Source organism: Aegilops tauschii, chromosome 4 (genome assembly GCF_002575655.3).
Source record: "Aegilops tauschii subsp. strangulata cultivar AL8/78 chromosome 4, Aet v6.0, whole genome shotgun sequence".
NCBI lineage: Eukaryota > Viridiplantae > Streptophyta > Magnoliopsida > Poales > Poaceae > Aegilops > Aegilops tauschii.
Window position 1 is genome coordinate 19,542,461 of NC_053038.3, and position 18,519 is coordinate 19,560,979.

Here is an 18,519-nt window from a genome sequence, read left to right on the forward strand (position 1 = left end):
GGAGTTACTTGAGGTGGAAGATCACGGGCTTGAGACTCCTGTCGGCTTCCGCCCTCACCGCAATGCAAACTCCACTCACAAGCAAGCCCTCTGGCCCTACTGTACTATGAAGGTTCACCCTGTGACTAAGAAGTAAACCTATGAGCTGTCTGCCTTTCTGGATATCCTCCATCGCGTCTTCCGTGAGACTCTCTTCCCTCGTATAGGGAATCTGGATTCAGCAGCACTGTCCGTGGACCGATTCAGACACCGAGCAGTTTTCGACTGAGGATGGCAGTGCGGATGACCCCGCCAGGATGTGATGAGAGAGCTCCTCAGTTTGCTATCACCTGGAGCCGTAGCAACGCTCTTTGCCCTTTTGGTGTCTCGATGCCAAAGGGGGAGAGAGTTTAGGGATTTGTGCTTTGTGGTGTCGTTGTGTTTTCTCGCCATTTGCTTTGTTTGGTTTTGTGCTAGTGAGACCTAAGTTCCAGACATATGGTGTGAGACATATGCTACCTTATCTTTATCTTATCTTTATCTATGTCTATCTAGACTTTGGTATCTTATGAGTTGCATGCTTATCCTGTTATATACCCTGTTCTCATGTATCATATGCTTAGGTTGTTGGACTATAAAATATAGGGGGAGTGTTGATCCTAATGTGTGTGTCTTGCATTCCAAATGCACTACTAACTAGGTGCACACATTCAGGGGGAGCCTGTCTATATTTTGTAGTTCTAAGTATCTTTACTTACATGTCGTATCCTTGTGCAAATCCCTGGTTGTCATCAATCCACCAAAAGGGGGAGATTGTTAAGGCATATCTCTCTAGATGTGGTTTTGCTGATTGATGACAACATGTTTGCGGACAAATCGTGTGCTTTGAGCTTTTCAGAGATTCATCCTTTGGCACGAGACGATTTCTTTCCCCTCGGAGTGTTATTCAAGACGGTGTAGCTCTTTCGTTTCTATTTTGGTGAACTAGTTCTGTAGGAGTCACCGTACTATCAAGAGGGGGTCCGCTTTGGTAAGGCTGGGGTGGAATCAACACGTACACATCCTTTTCACACCCTCTGAGCCTTCCCGCTTCGATGGAGGTTCCATTCCCATTCCTCTTGAGTTCGTTCTGGTCCCGGCGGTAGTACCGCGGGTGCCCAACGCGGTAGTACCGCTTAGGAGTCACAGGCGGCAGTACCGCTCGGCAGCGGTAGTACCGTCGGTGGGTCCTCAGCCGTAGTACCGCTGCGGTACCGTGCTCCTACCGCGTCGACTCGAGGGGGTCGCTTCTCGTGTCGGATTGTGCGGCACTAATCAGCGGTAGTAGAGCGGTAGTGCCGCTCATGAGCGGTAGTACCGCCCTACCACCGCGGCAGTACCGCACTGGGTCCAACTCCTGCTCTCTCGCCAGCCCTCCCAGACTGAACGACAGTACCGCGAGGGGGAGCAGTTGAACCGCTGTCCGCAGCGGTAGTACCGCCCACACCTGCGGTAGTACCGCCCTCTGCAGGGTTGTTTGGGGGGTAACGGTTGGATTGTTCCCCCCTCTATAAAAGGGGTCTTCTTCTCCAAAGTTGACTCACCTCTTCCCCCAAAAGCTCCATTGTTGCTCCAAGCTCCATTTTCGCCCTATCTCTCTCCCTGGCCAATCAAACTTGTTGATTTGCTCGGGATTGGTTGAGAAGGCCCCGATCTACACTTCCACCAAGAGAAATTTGATTCCCCCCACTAATCCCTAGTGGATCTTGTTACTCTTGGGTGTTTGAGCACCCTAGACGGTTGAGGTCACCGCGGAGCCATAGTCCTTTGTGGTGAACCTTCGTGGTGTCGTTGGGAGCCTCCAATTAAGTTGTGGAGATTGCCCCAACCTTGTTTGTAAAGGTCCGGTCGCCGCCTTCAAGGGAACCAATAGTGGAATCACGGCATCTCGCATTGTGTGAGGGCGTGAGGAGAACACGGTGGCCCTAGTGGCTTCTTGGGGAGCATTGTGCCTCCACACCGCTCCAACGGAGACGTACTTCCCCTCAAAAGGAAGGAACTTCGGTAACACATCCTCGTCTTCACCGGCTCCACTCTTGGTTATCTCGTCCCTTTACTTGTGCAAGCTTACTTGTGTTATATCCCTTGCTTGCTTATGTGCTTGTTGTTGTTGCATCATATAGGTTGCTCACCTAGTTGCATATCTAGACAACCTACTTTGATGCAAAGTTTAAATTGATATAGAAAAGGCTAAAAATTGTTAGTTGCCTATTCAACCCCCCCCCCTCTAGTCAACTATATCGATCTTTCAGGGTGCTGGGTGCTCCTCGACGGCGACTGTCCGGTTGGGCGGTTCCCTCCCGCTCAGCTTCAGTACTGCTGCTTCCGTCGCTTGGCACTTCTCTCCGGTCTTCTTGGCCCCGTGTTGGTGTTCGCAGTGTGACAGCGTGGGTGGCGGCGCAACCGCGATGGCACATGGTGTTGGGCGGTGCTTTGGCTGGTCGGCTCCGGTTGGGCGGTGGGGTTTGTAGTAAGGGAGAAATCCTTGCCGGTTCGCCCGGCTCCGATGCGATGACACAGGCGGGTGCCACCATTCCTTCCTAGAGGGTGTCGGTGGTAGCCATCCCCCACTTCCCTTCGCGTGCCGGGGGAAACCCTAGGACACGTCTGGGCAGCAACGTCGTCGGCGTCACATCCCTTTTTCGAGGTGCTGCTTGGTACGCGGCGGATCGGAGCCTCGGGCTGCGATGGTTTGTTTCCGGAGGGCGCAACGATGGCGGGTCATCCGCGCTTTGTCGAGCTGCCGTTGTTGGCATTTGTTTCTCCTTTTTCTTTTGGGCTTGATGTGCTGCTCGCCCCAGCAAAACTATGTGTACGATGTTGGTTGCTTTGGAATACAAAGCGGGGAACCCTTTTCGTCTCGAAAACAAAAACCTTGTAAAGGGCCATAGAGACCCAACCGAGAAGTGTGAACCGAGAATGTGAGTTGGGCAGTGGAGGAAGATATGAGTGGCATCTTCAACCAAGTTTGCACATCGAAGACGGTAACTAGACTTGTGAAATTTAAAATATTTTTAAAAAAAAATACATATTATAAACTAATGAGCGAAATCGCATTTGGGAGCAGGAAATCCACTCTCACACATTCACCTATATATCAAAAAGAAGTGAGCACATGCACAATGCTGATCATTTTCCAAGGCAGTGAGGCACACTCCAATGAAGAAGGGGAAAATGAGGAAGCAGCCGAGAAGCATGATTCCGTACTTCGATGTAGCGGTTTTGTGAGGAATAAATTCTACATATCAGTAGTGCAACCTGCAGAACCATTTTCTATCTATCCCCGGAAATAATACTACAAACAAGGCTACATTTTCTCCATCCCGTAGGTATCTTCAGCACCGCTGGCCACCTTTTTCCTCCTCTCAGATATCATATCGGTGTATGCCTGACAAAGCCATAGGGTCAGTTCTAACTTAGTTCTGCGAATGAAATTTGTAATTGCATAGTAAAAAATAATAATACTGTGGACTGATGTTCAGAATACCTTCCGATCAAAGAATTCTACTTGAAAGAAGAAACTGTCTGATGTTAGCACTTACCACAATCAGTTTGCTGGTATATTGTAGTTTGTAAGTTTTCTTTTGTGTGGTTATTTGTAAATCTCTTTCTTTTTGTGTTGTTTAATAGTAATAACATAGTTTATGCGTCAAAACAGACAGGACTATCTAGCAGATTATCAGTTATAACTTATAACTCATAACAACATTAGTTTATATGTAAGAATCATGTTAATGTCGAATAATAGGATATTACCATCTTCCAGAATTAGCAGTCTGGAAAATTTTCATAATTGTGAAACAAAGTAAATTTAAGAGCGCAACACACTAGACCTTTTAGAAAAACCAAACCTCTGAGCAATAATTTCAATAAAAAGAAATAACATAAAGAAAGGGTGGTGCAGAAACCTTAGGATAGGAGTAAAGAAATATGTACCACCATGCACATATTACAAAAGAAACTCCTCCGGTAATCACAGCAGAGTGGATGAGCACCCAACTACACGCAACTGCAACGGTTCCTGTTAGTAATATTGTCCAAGGCTGACACCTACAACAGACAAAATTCAGAGGTCAATATTGGTCAAAATAAGAAGACTGAAGCATACAAAACCAGTAAAAAATATATGGTTGTAGTCACTAGTCACAGAGGTTGAGACCATAAATGTTCAATAAGGACGACAAAACAAGAACTGGTTGAAATATAATATCTGCCTTTTAACTATCTTATATAATTCCTCCAAAATAAATTATAGTATATATCGCCTAGCTCCATTGCCACATAGCATTAACTTTTAGAAAGAAAAAAAAGAAATCGGAAAGGAGGGATAGTCCCGGGCCTCTGCATCGGGTGATGCACGCAGCCTTATTTATTGCAAAAAAAAAAAATGTTACAGGTCGGAAAAATGAAGTAAAAATCAAGCACTACATGTTACAACTTTTATATGCTGAAACTTGAAAACGAGTTACTTGTTTACCAGGTAGTAAGAGAAGTGAGGCTGAATCGGTAGCATCAAGCATAGATATTTTAAGGCTATGTTAGGCATTGTGGTGAACCGTGAAAACCCCGTTTGGTTAAACCGCATTTAGATGGTTTATAATGAGTTTAGAATTGTGCTTGGCTAGTAAAAAAATACAAAAGAGATCTATCGACTCTTGTGGTAAGTGGTGTTTTTCATTTGGTATTGTAGGAGTTAGTTTTTCTTTTCTTTTTTGAAAGGTATTGTAGGAGTTAGTTAGATTCTAATTTGATTTGACAAGCATGACTCCTATTTTTGCACTACTTCTGCACATCATCTTACTGAATAAGTTCAGTGCAGTCAGGTTTAATACAGTTCAGACACCGCAAACTCAGCCTAAATTAAATCGGCACACATCACTCAAGAGAAGCCATAACTTGTTTACAGCGAACAGGCAAATACAATCTTGACAGTAGTCATCAGATCATTAAAGGTTAGAGCGTAGTTCGTTCCAGATTCTTGTGGCCATTTAAGCTTTGCAACAGTAGTGCCGTACTCTGATCTGGTCATAATACACAGTAACAATACTAACAAGAAACTAGAGGTATTCGCCTGAATAAATACAGGTAGCAACAAATCGAACTTTTGCGCCACAGCCTTCGTAAATTTCAGTTTCTGAACGGAAAGAAAGGGGGAAGGGGACAGGAAGGCATACCAAGCAGGCTTGGTGTCCCAGACGGAGTCATACTCGAGGGACAGGTAGTTGAGGTACCCGTCCATGTCGTCCACCACGCCGTCCTCCCGGAAGAACTCCGCCCCGCCGTTCTTGCCCCCCTTCTCCCCGCTGCCACGCGCCACGCCGGCGAGCCGCCGCCGACCCCCGCCCGCGGCGAGCTGGGGCCGCGGCCAGGGAGAAGCGGAGGGGGGCAGGGGAAACGCGCCCGCGGGTCTGGGCGGGCGCGGCGAGCAGGCCAGGCCGCGGCCCGAGCAGGACGGCGGCGTGGACGGGAGCAGCCAAAGCGCGCCCATTTCTTGGCTTCCGCTCACGTACGGTGCGCCTGCGTCCTGCTTCTCCGGCTATCGGCTCGGCTCAGTGTCTTGCTTCCTTCGCGATAAAAAAAATTTGTTTTCCGATGGGCCCTTCGCAGATCAAAACTTACAAGTCCTTGTTTGTAGAAACACGGCCTGGCCCGCCGAAACTTCAGCATTTTTGGCCCATAGAAGTTGTTAGCCTGCTGCAGAGAAACTGATAAGTCCTCTTGCCGTTAGTACACCCCATTTCAAGCCCGGTCTGGCCCTAGAACCTCTTAGAAAGTACAGAGGATCCTGATTTTTCTTTGTTTTTGCCCTAGAACCTCATTTGAAAATTTCTGATTTTACCTTGTAGTTGTTACATTGTGTCGTATTCGGTCCCATGGTTTCAGATTTGCTTCTTCCACTAAGGAAGTCTCTCTTCCCTTGCGTCAAAGCTAGGATCGCCGCTCTTGTCCAAATCCCTAACCCCAACTATCAAATATGTGACCGAAGAGGAATGGAGATGAAATAAATTCAATGTAGGGCGGGTTGGGGAGCTCTTATTTAACCCGTTTTCCGTAAAATAGAGCTCGTGACGCACACACAGGAGCCCAACTGGGTCGCCTCATTGGCGACCATTGCCACGAGCACACAATAGTGGCTCAAAACACCGTTGTGAGTCTTGCGACGCGGTTTTCATGTATCGACTTGGTTTTTTGTGGCGACTCGGAACATTGTAGCGACGTGGTTTTCATGTAGCAACTCAGCGCAATGTAGAGAAGCTTTAAAAATAGTCCGAGAATAATTTTTGTGAATGCGGACATTTTTTGAAATTTCAAACACACAATGAAAACTCAAACATTTTTTTAATTCTTCCAAACATTTTTAAAAAATCATTACCTTTCGAAATTATGAATACTTTTGAATGGTTTTTGCAGTTGTACACAATTTCTGAAATTCAGTTTTTTTTTAAAAACAGTCAATTTTTGAAATTACAAGTTGTTTTTTGGAAAAGTGTGGTCAAATTTTGAAATTTTCAAGCATTTTAGGAAATAGGCGAACATTTTTGAATTAAAAATTCTGAATTTTTTTAAAAATGAAAACCCGAAAGGAAAACAAAAAATCGGTTTGAGAACCTTCTAGAAGGTTCCCGAAACCCGTAGAAAACCGTACAGCAATAACCAAAATCCTTACACTACGCTAGCTAAATGGGCCTACCCAGGGGGAGACTTGTATGAGATTTAGCTTTAGTTGAGATCAATGAGATTTATCTATTTGAAGACTCGAAACATGTTAAAAAATTCTGAAAATATTTATAGACCCACATCCGTGTTTGATGTACAACCTCAACAAGTTTCAGCTCCTAATTCTAAGTACACTTAGAGAACCAAAAGGGACAAAATCAGATGTGAATAGTGCCAAATACTATTCACCCCAAGATGACACTATTCGTAGTCAAGTTTGTCTTTTTTGGATCTCTCAGGGTAGACCAAGTTTGAAGCTGATTTTTTTTAGAGTTGTCAAAAAAAATTCAGAATTTTTTGAATTGTCTAAATATGAAATTTTGGTGTTGATCCTACGATCTCACCTAAAGATCAGATTCTATACAAGTCTCCCCCGGCCTACCCACCCAGAGCGCTCCTCGCGCGTCTATGCAAATCCGTCAAACAGGAGTTGGTGTGAGTAATGTGTGGGTGTGTGTTTGCGCTAGCAAAAAAAGGCTTTCGACCCGCTTTTATCTACAAAGAAAAATGCGACACGGGGGAAGCCCAGCTCACCGACGCCTCTAGCCCCTCCCCCCCCCCCCCTCTTCTCTGCGTCGCTGGCGTCGGAGGGCCTGCAAGAGAATCCTGGGAAAGGCTCAGGGAAGGTGGCGGCGGGGCATCCCGTTTGGTGGCGTGCAATGCAATGTCTGCGGCCACCTGGTGGTGCGGGCCGCGCCCAGATCCGGGGCGGGGTCCTTCGTTGCGGCGGCAAGGGAGGTCCTCGGCGCTGCCGGGCTCGCCTGGGTGGTCACGCGGTGGTGCCCGTACGGTGGCGGCTGGGGGTGCGTGGGCTCGATCTGGACCCACGGGATCTGGCATGGCGGGTGGCGGTGCTTCGGAGGCTCCTGGCGCGTGGATCCTGGCTGCTCGACGAGGCCCCTCCCGGTGGTGCTGCGGCTGTAGTGGGTTACTCGGGCTTCGGCCCGGCAGCCCTGCTCGGCGGGTTGGGGCGGGGTGGCGGCCCCCCATCCCGGCTTGGTGCTATGGAGCTGGTCGGCTTGCTAGCCCGGCGTGGCTGGCGGCATGGTGGAGGCTGCCGGGGCGGCGACCCCGGATTTGGCGGAAGCGGCTTCGGCTAGGGGGTGGTGCGCGTGCCTGGGCGTGGTGTGTCGGGGAATCCCACGGCTAGTGCAGGGTCGGCTTCGGCAGGATGGGTTTTGTTGGTTGTGCAGGTGCGAGCAGGTGGTGGTTGAGCATCTCCGGGAGAAAATCCTATGTCCAGCCTTTGCCGGATCCGGCGACAGTGACGCCCGTGGGCGTCGTGCTCTTTCTTGAAAGCGTTTCTATTGTGTGGTGCTCCTCCCCCCCTCTCCGCGGCATTGGCTCCGAAGGAAAACCTCAGATCTTCTGGATCGGGCGATGAAGGCACCTTCACGTCTTCTTCCTCCTTGGGGCATCGTCTCCGAGCCGGCCACAACCTGGGGACCAGTGGATGGCGGCATCTTCGCCGCGTGGTTTGCGGCATCTTCGCCACGTAGTTTGCTGAGGCGGCCATTTCGGGGGCGCTGATTTCTATCTGCCAACGATGATGGCGTCGAGAGGAGCTTTGGTCGAGGCTCGGGCTTCGGTAGTCGGATCTTTGCGGCGTGTCCGAGGTGCTCTTCTGTTGGTTGCTTGGTTGGTTGCTTTGAAGTCGGAGCTGCAGTGGAGTGTGTCCATGTGGTGACGATGACAGGCGCTCGGTGGTCGGCTACGGAGGGCACGGTCGGCGCAATTCCTGCATATTTCCTTTGTGATGATCATCGTCAGAGTCGGAGCTGTCGGTTATTCGCGCGTGTGGCCTTCTGTTGGCATGTGCCGTCATGGTTTTTGTGCAGCTGCTTGTTGCTCTGTGATCCCATGTTGGTGGCCAGGTTGGCCGGTGGTACCCATGTTATGTGGGTTGGTTTGTGTCCGTTTTAGCCCGGTTTTTCGTCAATTAACCGGGCAGTTCTCTTCTTCTTAATCGATGAAAATGACTAGTCCTTTGCCTCGTTTAAAAAAAATGCCCGAATCAATACAAGTTGATGAGGAAATTATTTACACTGTTGGAAAAAAAATCTATTACAATTCCACCCAAACGATGATTGTTTGTGATAGATGGTGCAACTGTGTGTAGCTAGATAGGATCGGACCGAGCCGACAATAAAATATCTCCGTGTCCCACAGCAGGATCCTCGATCCCTAATCCAGCTCGGTAATGGAGTGTAGTAATACCAATGGAGCACCACATCAACACGATGAATGATTGGAACTCATGCATGCTGGATTGAGGATTGTCTATCCGGAGAAAAAGGCTTTCCCCCCGTTATATTGATATATAGCAACCGTCCGATACAACAAAGAGTCTAATGCTGAAGCAAACAGCACAAGCATGCAAAAAACAAAAAAGAAAGAAGCGAGAAAATAAAGTCAACAGCGTCGGATCGACGAAAACGAAGATAATCCAAAACCATTGCGCCCACCGGAGATGTACCACCTCGCTCCAGGCACCTCGAACCTCCGCATACCAAGCAGCACCTTCAGGAAGGAACACGACGACGACGACGCTGCTGCCCGGACAGGTCCTAAGGTTTCCCCCGGTACGCGGAGGGGCGTGGGGAAGGGGAAGATCCGACGCCCTTCAAGAAGGAACGATGGCGCCCACGGGCGTCACTGCGTCGGTGCCGGCAAGCCGGTCCGGATTTCTCCCATCCGCCAAACACCCACGACCCCGAACGGTCCGACGCGCTCCACCAGACAAGCCACCCACGAGCATGCGCTACCACGGTCTTGTCATCATCACCGCCGCCTCACCGTGGTCATCGAAACGAAACCGACGAGGACGAGAGGGAGCAGCCGGGAACGAGGAACGGCAGCGAGAGCAGCCACGCCGGACGCGACAAGGGGAGCGTACCAGGCCCTCGAGGCCCGGCCGAGCCCAAACGGGGCTTGTGAAGCACCCGTCGCGGAGCTGCAGTAGACGTGTCGCCGTCTCCACCACCCCCCGCACGAGCCGCGCCACCACCGTCCCCGCCGGAGCCGCCGCAGGCGAGACCGAGTCAGGCCCGCCCAGACCCAGATGGGGCCCCAAAAGGCCCAGATCTGGACCGGGAGAGCGCCGCCACCATCCACCGCGCCAGCGCGCCGCCAAGTGGCTGCGCCGCCGCCTCTAGGCCACCCACCCGGAGCTGCGCCGCCAGGAGCAGCTGCCACTGCTGGAATCACCGAAGACCGAGGAGCACCGCCGCGGGACGCCACCACCCGAGCCGTGGCACCGCGCGCGGGGAAGGGACGGCCGCCGCCGCCGCCAACACCACGCGGGCAGGGCCCGGTGGCGCAGGCCGGCGGCGGCGGGAGGAGGGGAACGGGAAGGGGAGGCGCTGGGGGCGGGGAGATGTGCCCCCGGTCGCCTCGCTCGGGGAGGCGACGCGGGGGGCGGGCTGGAAGGGAGGAGGGAGGCGCGGGAGGTGAGGGGGCCGGCGGCGGCGGCGGAGCAGGGGGAACCCTAGGAGCGGGGCGGAGCGGGTCTCGACCAGCGCTCCTCCTCACTCACTGAGGATTGTCTATCCTCTCTCACGATGGCCCACCAGTTAGTTATACAACTCATGCATCGATCTGCATCTCTGGCAAGTAGTACCAGTAGGAGTAATGAGAATGCATGCATGCACGCACGTTGCTGGACGCCGTAGTGATCAGCTGTCCAGTCAGCGCCCATCCCCACTTGGGGACGAGGGAGTAGTGATCTACAACACCAGACCGCTTATCCGGATGCGCAGTCGAAACTCTATCCATCCGGACGCGGCAACCATCGCCGCCTCGCGGACCAGAGTTCGATTCAGGCCTCGGGACCAGTGGACGCATCACATGCTGCTGCATGGATGCCACGAGACGAGAGGATCGATATCTCTCGCCCGACAAAATTCCCCGACAGTCTATCAGCTTGCGGTAAGAGCGCTCCGTCCGGCCGCCACGTCTCCCACGCGCGACGGGCCGGAGAAAACACAAGACACGCGCGACAACTTCTTCTGGAAACGTAGAGTACCAATCCATCCGCGTCATCGCCCACGCATCGGCGGCACCAATCCAATGATCCAATCCACCGTCCAATTACTAACTCACTCGGTATAGATAGTACTACCGGCGAGTATCTTCTACTCCATGTGTCTTATAATATATAGGAGCATTTTTTGACACTGCACTAGCGTAGAAAAACGCTATTATATTATGGGACGAAGAGAGTATCTTCTAACAAAAGAAAATCAGCATAACTGTAGGAAAAGGAAAGCTGGTTGATCTGTCTTCGTCCGGGAAAGTATATAAGGTTGGACGAAGGAGCGAAAATGACAGAACCTTGCATCTTTCGGCTCTACGATTCGAGTTTATTTCCGTTTTTTGCTACTCGTTTGTTTTGACATTGTGGAAATATTAGCTCCGCTTGAAAAAAACTCACCACATTTCACTCTATAGGTTTGAAACTAAGTCACATTTTTTCCTTTTCTTTAGAACTTGTCCTTCCAGCCCTATAGGTCATATCAAAGTGTCAAACAATCCGGCATCAACATAGATGCATTTTTTAAGAAAAAAAAATCTAAGAGGCAGTTCAAATTTGACTTTCGGCTCATGTGCTCCCTCATGAACTGTAAAATTAAAAGTAAGGAAATAAAACATTTTTTACAACGAACATGTTTGTGTGCTCTAACTGCTTGTAATTTTTCATGAATTATAAGGGTGTGTGGTGATCTAGACAACAAAATAAAATCAGGTGATCAATTATAAGCCTTTTTAGAGCACTAATTGTTGTTGTGTTCACAAACCAAAATGTATGTTTTTTTCTCCGTGGAATTTTGCGCCTGCTATTTATTTTTCATTTTACAAACCAAAATGCACTCATCGCCAAAATGTCTCACAAAATTGTTCTTTTTTATTTTTCTTGATGTATGAAGTGTTTTATACTACATCCTTTTTTTTCTTGTTGAAATGTTTTTTACATTTATTTAGAATTTCAAAAAATAGAAGATAAACATGTAGCAATTGGCTGCTGGGTGGCTTAGTTGAAGCTCCGGAACATTGATGCAAGCAGCTGCGGCAACCAAGAGATGGCCTGAGGGGACCGCGACGATGATGACTCCGGCGAAGGAATAGACAAAAGACGTCATTCGGAACAACAATGTAAAAAACGAGGCGGAGGGCACAATTCAGCAAGAATCATACGAATCTGTCCACATCACCCCCGTTGTAAAATCAAGCCGCTATGGCTAGTAGGGCAGCACGCGATGGTACGTCCGAGAGAACGACAATTACATATGAGATGAGAAAAAGAATCCCCTTCGTTTCTTCGTCGTGGGTGTTATCGATCAAATTTTGGCTCTAAACAATGACATGGAAAATTCCCACTATGTGAGTGCTTGTAAATGCTATCCACTTCATTTGTTCTTATGCTTTAGGTATTCCCACTATGTATGGTTGCTTCTGTTATGCGAATACCTATTTTCTTATACTTGAGGTATTCTGTTCGTTAGGCCTTGTTCGGTTTGGTATGGATCAAAAGAGAGGATTGGAAGGGATTAAATACTTTGATCGAAAGCGACAAACAACATCAAACAGATAGTAACATAATAGCGCACGTAGCACATGTGACACATGACACGTCCTGCAATTAAACTGATTTGCTTTGCTTTACTTTAGAACACGGTGCTCATCAGAATCATACATGATTGTTATCTGCCTGCCTGTCCATCTGTCAGCTAGTAGTAGGTAGGTACTTACTGTACATGCATATGAACTGTACACACGCATAATTAAGCACCAAGAATCAATCAGAATGACCGCATACATACAGGAGGGAAGCCTTATTAGTGACGCAGTATGGACAAGCAGCGTCTGGATTGGAGATCATCTGGACGCGATCGATCGATCAAGCCTGGATGGGGGTGGGCTGGATGACGGCGTCCAGCTCGGCCCTCATGCTCTTGTTCTTCTCCACGTTGTGGTCGGGCTGCAGCTCGCCGTCGGCCGCCGCGCCGCCCCAGATCTCCGGGATGGCTCGCCGGAGGCCGCCGACGGTCTCCAGCGCGTAGTCCGCCTCCTTGCTCCTCGCCCTCTTGCCAACCTGCACGCGCGTTGATTCACCGAATTTCATCAATGCGAACAAGAACTGTAGGTCATTTCACATGTCTTTAACTGGACTGGATTAGACGATGCTCCTTTGATGCTGGACCGACACGTTATCGATCGGCGACAATGGGAACACCATCTGATTGACGCGACGGGCCAGCGACCGCTGGCGGAATAGAAGATGGTAAGTACATTCGGTTGGGAGATCTTTTCTTCTTCTGCCCGCCGTTTCCTCCACCACATTGGTGTTGGCAATGCCAGCCACAAAAACAAACATCGCATGTGCGAGATCAGGCCAATCGCTCCTCATAATGCCACCCAATGATGTGAACCCATATGGCCTAATTGGAAAGCAAGCTCATACATACATGAAATAATGGCGTCTCCATCTGTCTAATCTAATCAGCGCGCACCGGCCACCTGATCGACTGACTCACTGATCGGTCGACCTAATTAAATTACCCGTCCAACAACGAAGGACAGCGACGACACTGAGAACTGACCCGGCGCCACCAAGCTTTCAGCGTCAGTTAGCTGCAACTTGCGTCACGTTTCCTCTCTTCTACTAGGTTATTATACTGTGACTTGTGAATTATCGAGCGCGGGCCGTTCACACGCAGGTCTAACAAACTGGTGAGGGAAGATGATACAAAATATGCAGATGAGTTCAGTTGGATGAACAGTTTACCAGGGCTGTGCGGAGGCCGAGTGCTTTCCCCGCGGCGATGTTCCTCTCGCTGTCGTCGAGGAAGAGCTGACAGAGATCCACGTATTAGTTTTATCATCAGGCAAGAGCACAAACCAAGCACGCACGCGAAGATGACAACCAACGTATACTAACATAATAATAAGGTTTGCTTTCATCGAAAGCAAGTGCTGATGAGGGTTGGATTAGCTGCTAATGGTTTTTTTAAGCTGGTGGCTTGTGTTGCCCCCGGTGTCACTTTCCGTCCATCGGGCTCAGTTCATTACAGTATTATAAGCATAAGTAGATGCTATGCACGTCGATTTCTACTGCAAATATATCTTAAAAGAAAACAGCAGATAGTTACCGTTCGACGTGGGTTTGTGCCGGCGACGCGCAGGGCGGTGACGAAGGCGTGGACGGACGGCTTCAGGACGACGGCGGGGCGGTCGACGTCGTCGGCGGCCTCGCCCTCGTCCTCCTCCGCCTCCTCCCCGAAGAGGTGCGGGTTCATGGTCTCGAAGCACACGACGCCGTCGAAGCAGGCCTCGTCCACGCCCAGCCGCTCCAGCGCCCGCTTCATGTGCGCGCGGTCCGAGTTGGTGAACAGCTGCAAATACGTGGCACTCGTTCGGTCAGAGGATCATCCGCTGGCTACAGGTGATTGATGATGCGTGGGAGAGATAGTAATGTGCTTACGATCTTGCGCTGGGGCATGCTCTGGAGCGCGGCGGCGAGCTGCGGGTCGGCGGCGATCACGTCGTAGGGCAGCCTCCCGTGCACGTAGCTGCAAAGCAATTAACCTCGATGTGTTTAGACTTTAGACTCTACTAGATGAGCAGCTAATAATCGTGGGAACAAAGATTAGCTTGACAAGTTAGAGAAGGTGGGCGTGGCGTGCGGCGTGGTGACCGACCTGTGGTACTCGTCCGGGTGCACGTCGTGGCCGAGCGCCTGCGCAAGTTGACAAACACGTAATAAGAAAACCAGAAAAGAGAAAGAAAAGGCGAAGTTGGAGTGCGCGTGTGAGTTTGAGTTTGAAGAAACAAAACGTACGATGAGGCCGGCCAGGGTGCTGCCGTGGGAGCGGAAGAGGTCGGCGCGGAGCGCGGCGGCCTTGTCGGCGGCGAGGCCGAACCTGGCGACGAGGAACTCGTCGATGTTGCGCCTCAGGGCGGGCCCAATGCCGGTGTTGCCCGGGTACAGCGTGTCGTCGAGGTCTGCTCAGTCCACGCACGGGGCAGAGGAATTCGTCAGATGATGATGATGCTTTGATCGTCGGCTCGAACGGATTACACATGTAGTACAGCCAAGAAGAAAAGAAAGGAACATGTGGTCGGCTTGATCGATTGGTTTGGTTTACGTACCTATGAGGAGGCAGTCGAAGGGGGAGCTGACGGGGGACTGGAAGGCCATGGCCGGAGAGCTAGCCGCGAGGAGCAGGGGAGCAGAGTCTCTTCCGAGTCGGGGTGATTGATTTGCAGAGGCAGAGAGGAGCAAGCGAAGGAAGAGGGGGGAGTCGGGGCATTTAAATAGCACAGAGCGAGCAGGCGGGGACAAGAAGAAGAAGAAGAAGAAGAAGAAGAAAAAGGAGGGAGTGGATGACAGGGAATTTGGGTGCGTACACACGCATACATGTGCGTGAGGTGGCGGCCTTCCGACCGACTCCGTTCGGTTCCGTGAGGCGGCTCGTGTTCCTCGCGTCCGCGCGGCGGGCTTCTATCTTTTAGGTGGACGCGTCGCGGAGCTCCCACGCGTCTCCGTGCCCGGGATGGGCTGGGGACGGCGGTCGGTCGCTCTTGGCGCAGAGCTTTCTTCTGCTCATATATACACGTATACACTCATTTTTACGAACACACACGCACACGATGTATCTGTGAGCACCGTCGAGGGATTAAGCCGGCGTGTCATTTTAAGATTGACGGAAACGACGGGAACGTCTCCTCCCCCTGAACACGCATCATCGGAATAAATGCGAGCACCGCTACTTGAACCCTGATGAGTTGGGAATACCATCGTTCACCTAACCATCCAACCACATGTTGGTTCACAGGTCTTGGGGCAAAGCTGCCTTACGTATCGCTTTACATTTTTTGTAAACCGGTACTAGGCGCCGGTCTTGCGTGTCCGTAGTACATTGCGTTCAACGATCTTACTTTCTCGTCTATTGGCGTGGGCGTCTCATATGGCGTGAGGTTAGTTAAGTTTGTACAGGCCTAGTTCGTTGCGACATTTTCTTTGGATGAGGAAAAGTAAAAATGTAAAATATGCAGCTAGTGTCAACGAGTTCAAAGAGATTTTATGCAATTCCTTTTGTATTAGATATCTTGTTTTATACGTTTATATGGTTCAATTTTTTCGATCTAATGCAATTTATTTATTTAACAATTAAGATCGGCCTAAATACTCCCTCCGTTCCTAAATATAAGTCTTTTTAGAGATTCCACTACGGATTACATACGGATGTATATAGACACATTCTAAGTGTAGATTCACTCATTTTGCTCCGTATGTAGTCTATATTGAAGTCTCTAAAAAGACTTACATTTAGGAACGGAGGAAGTAATACCGTGTGTATCATTCTTTCGCGAAACTTCACATGTGAGTAGAATGATCGGCCAGATTTGATACCCCAAATTTAAGTTTTTTTTTTTTTTTTGCTATTCATTCACATTGGCGCCAATGGAACTTTTTCAACCATGTTATGTATTTTCGCTATAGCACTTCTGTCGCTAGCCCCCCTGGGCCTCGCGTCACCTCGCCGGGCTGCTGCTCGCTGGGCCTCGCGCCTTGTGCTTTCTGGGTCTGTTGTAGCGGGCCGAGAGTTACGTCGGCCTTCCGCGTCGTAGGTTCAAAGAGGCTCGAGAAGGTTCGCGCGGGCTCGTTCGCTCCTCCGATTCCTTCTCCGGCACCACCACCACCGATCCAGAACGCGAGCTCTATCACGAACCTTCCAGACCCCGCTCCCGGAAATCTCAAAAGCCGACCGCGCCGCGCTCCGATTCACCGCAGCCGCAGCCTCCGCGAGAGCCATCCAGATCGATCGAGCCATTGCCATGGACGTCCTGAAGCGCGAGCTGCAGCGCAAGCGCCAGCAGCTGGACGCCGACTTCGGCGGCCGCAAGGTGCTCCGCCGCGCCGAGATCGAGGCGCGCGAGGTCCAGCGCCTCCGCGTCGCCGAGCAGGAGCGCCTCCTCGAGAAGAAGAGGAAGGGGGAGCAGCTCCGGTCCCACCCCGCCGCCGCCTCGTCTTCCTCCTCCTCGATGCCCACGTTGCCCCCAGCCGCCGTCGCCGACGCGGCGAAGGCGTCCAGCGACCGAGTGGACGGTTCGAGGGAGTCGTCGTCGCTCCCGAGGGAGGAGGTGATCCGGCGCCTGCGCCTGCTGCGCCAGCCGGCCACGCTCTTCGGCGAGGACGACGCCGCGCGCCTCCGCCGCCTCCACGACGCGCTCGAGGACCCCGCCGCGGTCGCGGGCGTCGACGCCGCCGAGATCGGGGAGGGGCAGACCAACGACTTCCTCCGCGACATCCAGGCCCCGCGCGCCAAGGCCTTGGCTGTGGCGTCCAAGCCCAAGCCCGGCGTTGCCGAGAGCAGCCACGGCGAGAGCGAGGAGGAGGCGCCGTTCGACGAGCTCTGCGACGAGGACAAGATCGTGGCCTTCTTCAAGCGGCTGCTGAGCGAATGGAACCAGGAGCTGGACGAGACGCCCGAGGCGGAGCGGCGCACGGCCAGGGGCAAGGCCGCGGTGGCCACGTGCAAGCAGTGCGCGCGCTACCTGGAGCCGCTCTTCAGGCTGTGCAGGAAGAAGGCCCTCCCCGGCGACGTCCGGCGCGCGCTGCTGGACGTGGTGCGGTGCTGCGCGCGGCGGGACTACCTGGCGGCCACGGACAGCTACATCAAGCTGGCGATCGGCAACTCGCCGTGGCCGATCGGGGTGACCATGGTGGGCATCCACGAGCGGTCGGCCCGGGAGAAGATCCACGCCAACGGCGTCGCCCACGTGATGAACGACGAGACGACGAGGAAGTACCTGCAGTCGGTGAAGCGGCTCATGACCTTCTGCCAGCGGAGGTACCCCACGGACCCGTCCAGGTCGGTCGAGTTCAACAGCCTCGCCAACGGCAGCGACCTGCACTCCCTCCTCCTCCTCGCCGAGAAGGGCGCCGAGAAGCACCCGGAGGAGACGCTCCGGCTGGTGGCTGCCTCCTGACGACGAATCACCATCGCCAACCTCTGCATTTTAGAAGCTCAAAACTTTACTGCCATTTGACGAAAATTGTTCTCTTGCTTTCTTGTTGGCTGATAAAGATCTGGCTGTGATGATCAAGGCCTAAAGCCATCCTGATGACCGTATGTATGTTCATTATTTTGTTCTAGACGTGATAAAAATGTTGGGAGTGTGATGATGATTACTAGTGTGCTGAACGTAGCAGCACTCTGTTCCTTGTTCTGAAAACCACATGGACTGGACTGTCCCTCAAAGAAACAAAATCACAGGTACTGTGAAACTGCAAATTCGTTTTAAGTTCGTCCGAAAATTCATTTTAAGATGTGAAATTGAATAAATTTGACCAAGTTCTAACTGCATGTAAATTTTCGTCGAGAATAGTCATGTGGCAATCTTTGCAAAGAAAGGCAAAAAAGAGTGCTCTTAAAAGGTTTTTTAGCACCATTTTTTTTCTTTTTTGTCCATACAATCACACATCTTTTCTTTGCTATTTTTTCTTAAAAATGAGCTAATTGTAAAAAAAAAGTTTTTTTTTGCTTCCTTTTTTTTCTGAATTACGATTCATAGGGGGCTCACACTTGAATTTCAGCATCTCGGTGAGCTGTTTTTGAAAAACATGAGGAAAATGCGTACATGAAGGATCAGCTTTGGGTCACTATCTTAACAAACGCTTCGAAGCTTCCACCTTTTATTTACCCAAATAATAACACCCACACGTGTGGTACGAAACAACATGGTCCAAATGCCTCTATTATCATTCATTTTGCCACGTCA

General features: G+C 50.9%; 3 protein-coding genes across 3 annotated transcripts; 1 reads left to right on the top strand and 2 right to left on the bottom strand.

The window, feature by feature from the left end:
• Positions 1-3,007: 3,007 nt before the first annotated feature.
• Positions 3,008-5,564, bottom strand: LOC109764542 (uncharacterized). The gene is made up of 3 exons (XM_020323342.4): positions 5,193-5,564; positions 3,927-4,068; positions 3,008-3,406 (listed from the first exon to the last, which is right to left on the bottom strand). The coding sequence occupies exons 1-3, from the start codon at positions 5,504-5,506 to the stop codon at positions 3,326-3,328; spliced, it is 537 nt and encodes a 178-aa protein (XP_020178931.1). The 5' UTR covers positions 5,507-5,564; the 3' UTR covers positions 3,008-3,325.
• Positions 5,565-12,365: 6,801 nt separating this feature from the next.
• Positions 12,366-15,192, bottom strand: LOC109764543 (suppressor of disruption of TFIIS). Its single transcript, XM_020323343.2, has 7 exons — positions 14,884-15,192; positions 14,573-14,736; positions 14,433-14,470; positions 14,216-14,303; positions 13,884-14,126; positions 13,520-13,585; positions 12,366-12,826 (listed from the first exon to the last, which is right to left on the bottom strand). Exons 1-7 carry the CDS (start codon positions 14,930-14,932, stop codon positions 12,632-12,634), a joined length of 843 nt encoding a protein of 280 aa, XP_020178932.1. The 5' UTR covers positions 14,933-15,192; the 3' UTR covers positions 12,366-12,631.
• Positions 15,193-16,430: 1,238 nt separating this feature from the next.
• LOC109764545 (uncharacterized) lies at positions 16,431-18,069 on the top strand. The gene has a single exon (XM_020323345.4). It carries the CDS (start codon positions 16,573-16,575, stop codon positions 17,725-17,727), a length of 1,155 nt encoding a protein of 384 aa, XP_020178934.1. The 5' UTR covers positions 16,431-16,572; the 3' UTR covers positions 17,728-18,069.
• The last annotated feature ends 450 nt before the right edge of the window (positions 18,070-18,519 follow it).

Bases quoted from the DNA above. Each gene is read 5' to 3' on its own strand.
- LOC109764542 (XM_020323342.4), bottom strand. From the start codon at position 5,506: ATGGGCGCGCTTTGGCTGCTCCCGTCCACGCCGCCGTCCTGCTCGGGC. The intron at 4,069-5,192 runs GTATGCCTTCCT...TGTCTGTTGTAG, and splicing joins TGGGACACCAAGCCTGCTTG to GTGTCAGCCTTGGACAATAT. The intron at 3,407-3,926 runs GTTTCTGCACCA...TGGCTTTGTCAG, and splicing joins TTCTTTACTCCTATCCTAAG to GCATACACCGATATGATATC.
- LOC109764543 (XM_020323343.2), bottom strand. From the start codon at position 14,932: ATGGCCTTCCAGTCCCCCGTCAGCTCCCCCTTCGACTGCCTCCTCATA. The intron at 14,737-14,883 runs GTACGTAAACCA...TGGACTGAGCAG, and splicing joins CTTCGACTGCCTCCTCATAG to ACCTCGACGACACGCTGTAC. The intron at 12,827-13,519 runs GTAAACTGTTCA...ACGCGCGTGCAG, and splicing joins TCGGCCTCCGCACAGCCCTG to GTTGGCAAGAGGGCGAGGAG.
- LOC109764545 (XM_020323345.4), top strand. From the start codon at position 16,573: ATGGACGTCCTGAAGCGCGAGCTGCAGCGCAAGCGCCAGCAGCTGGAC.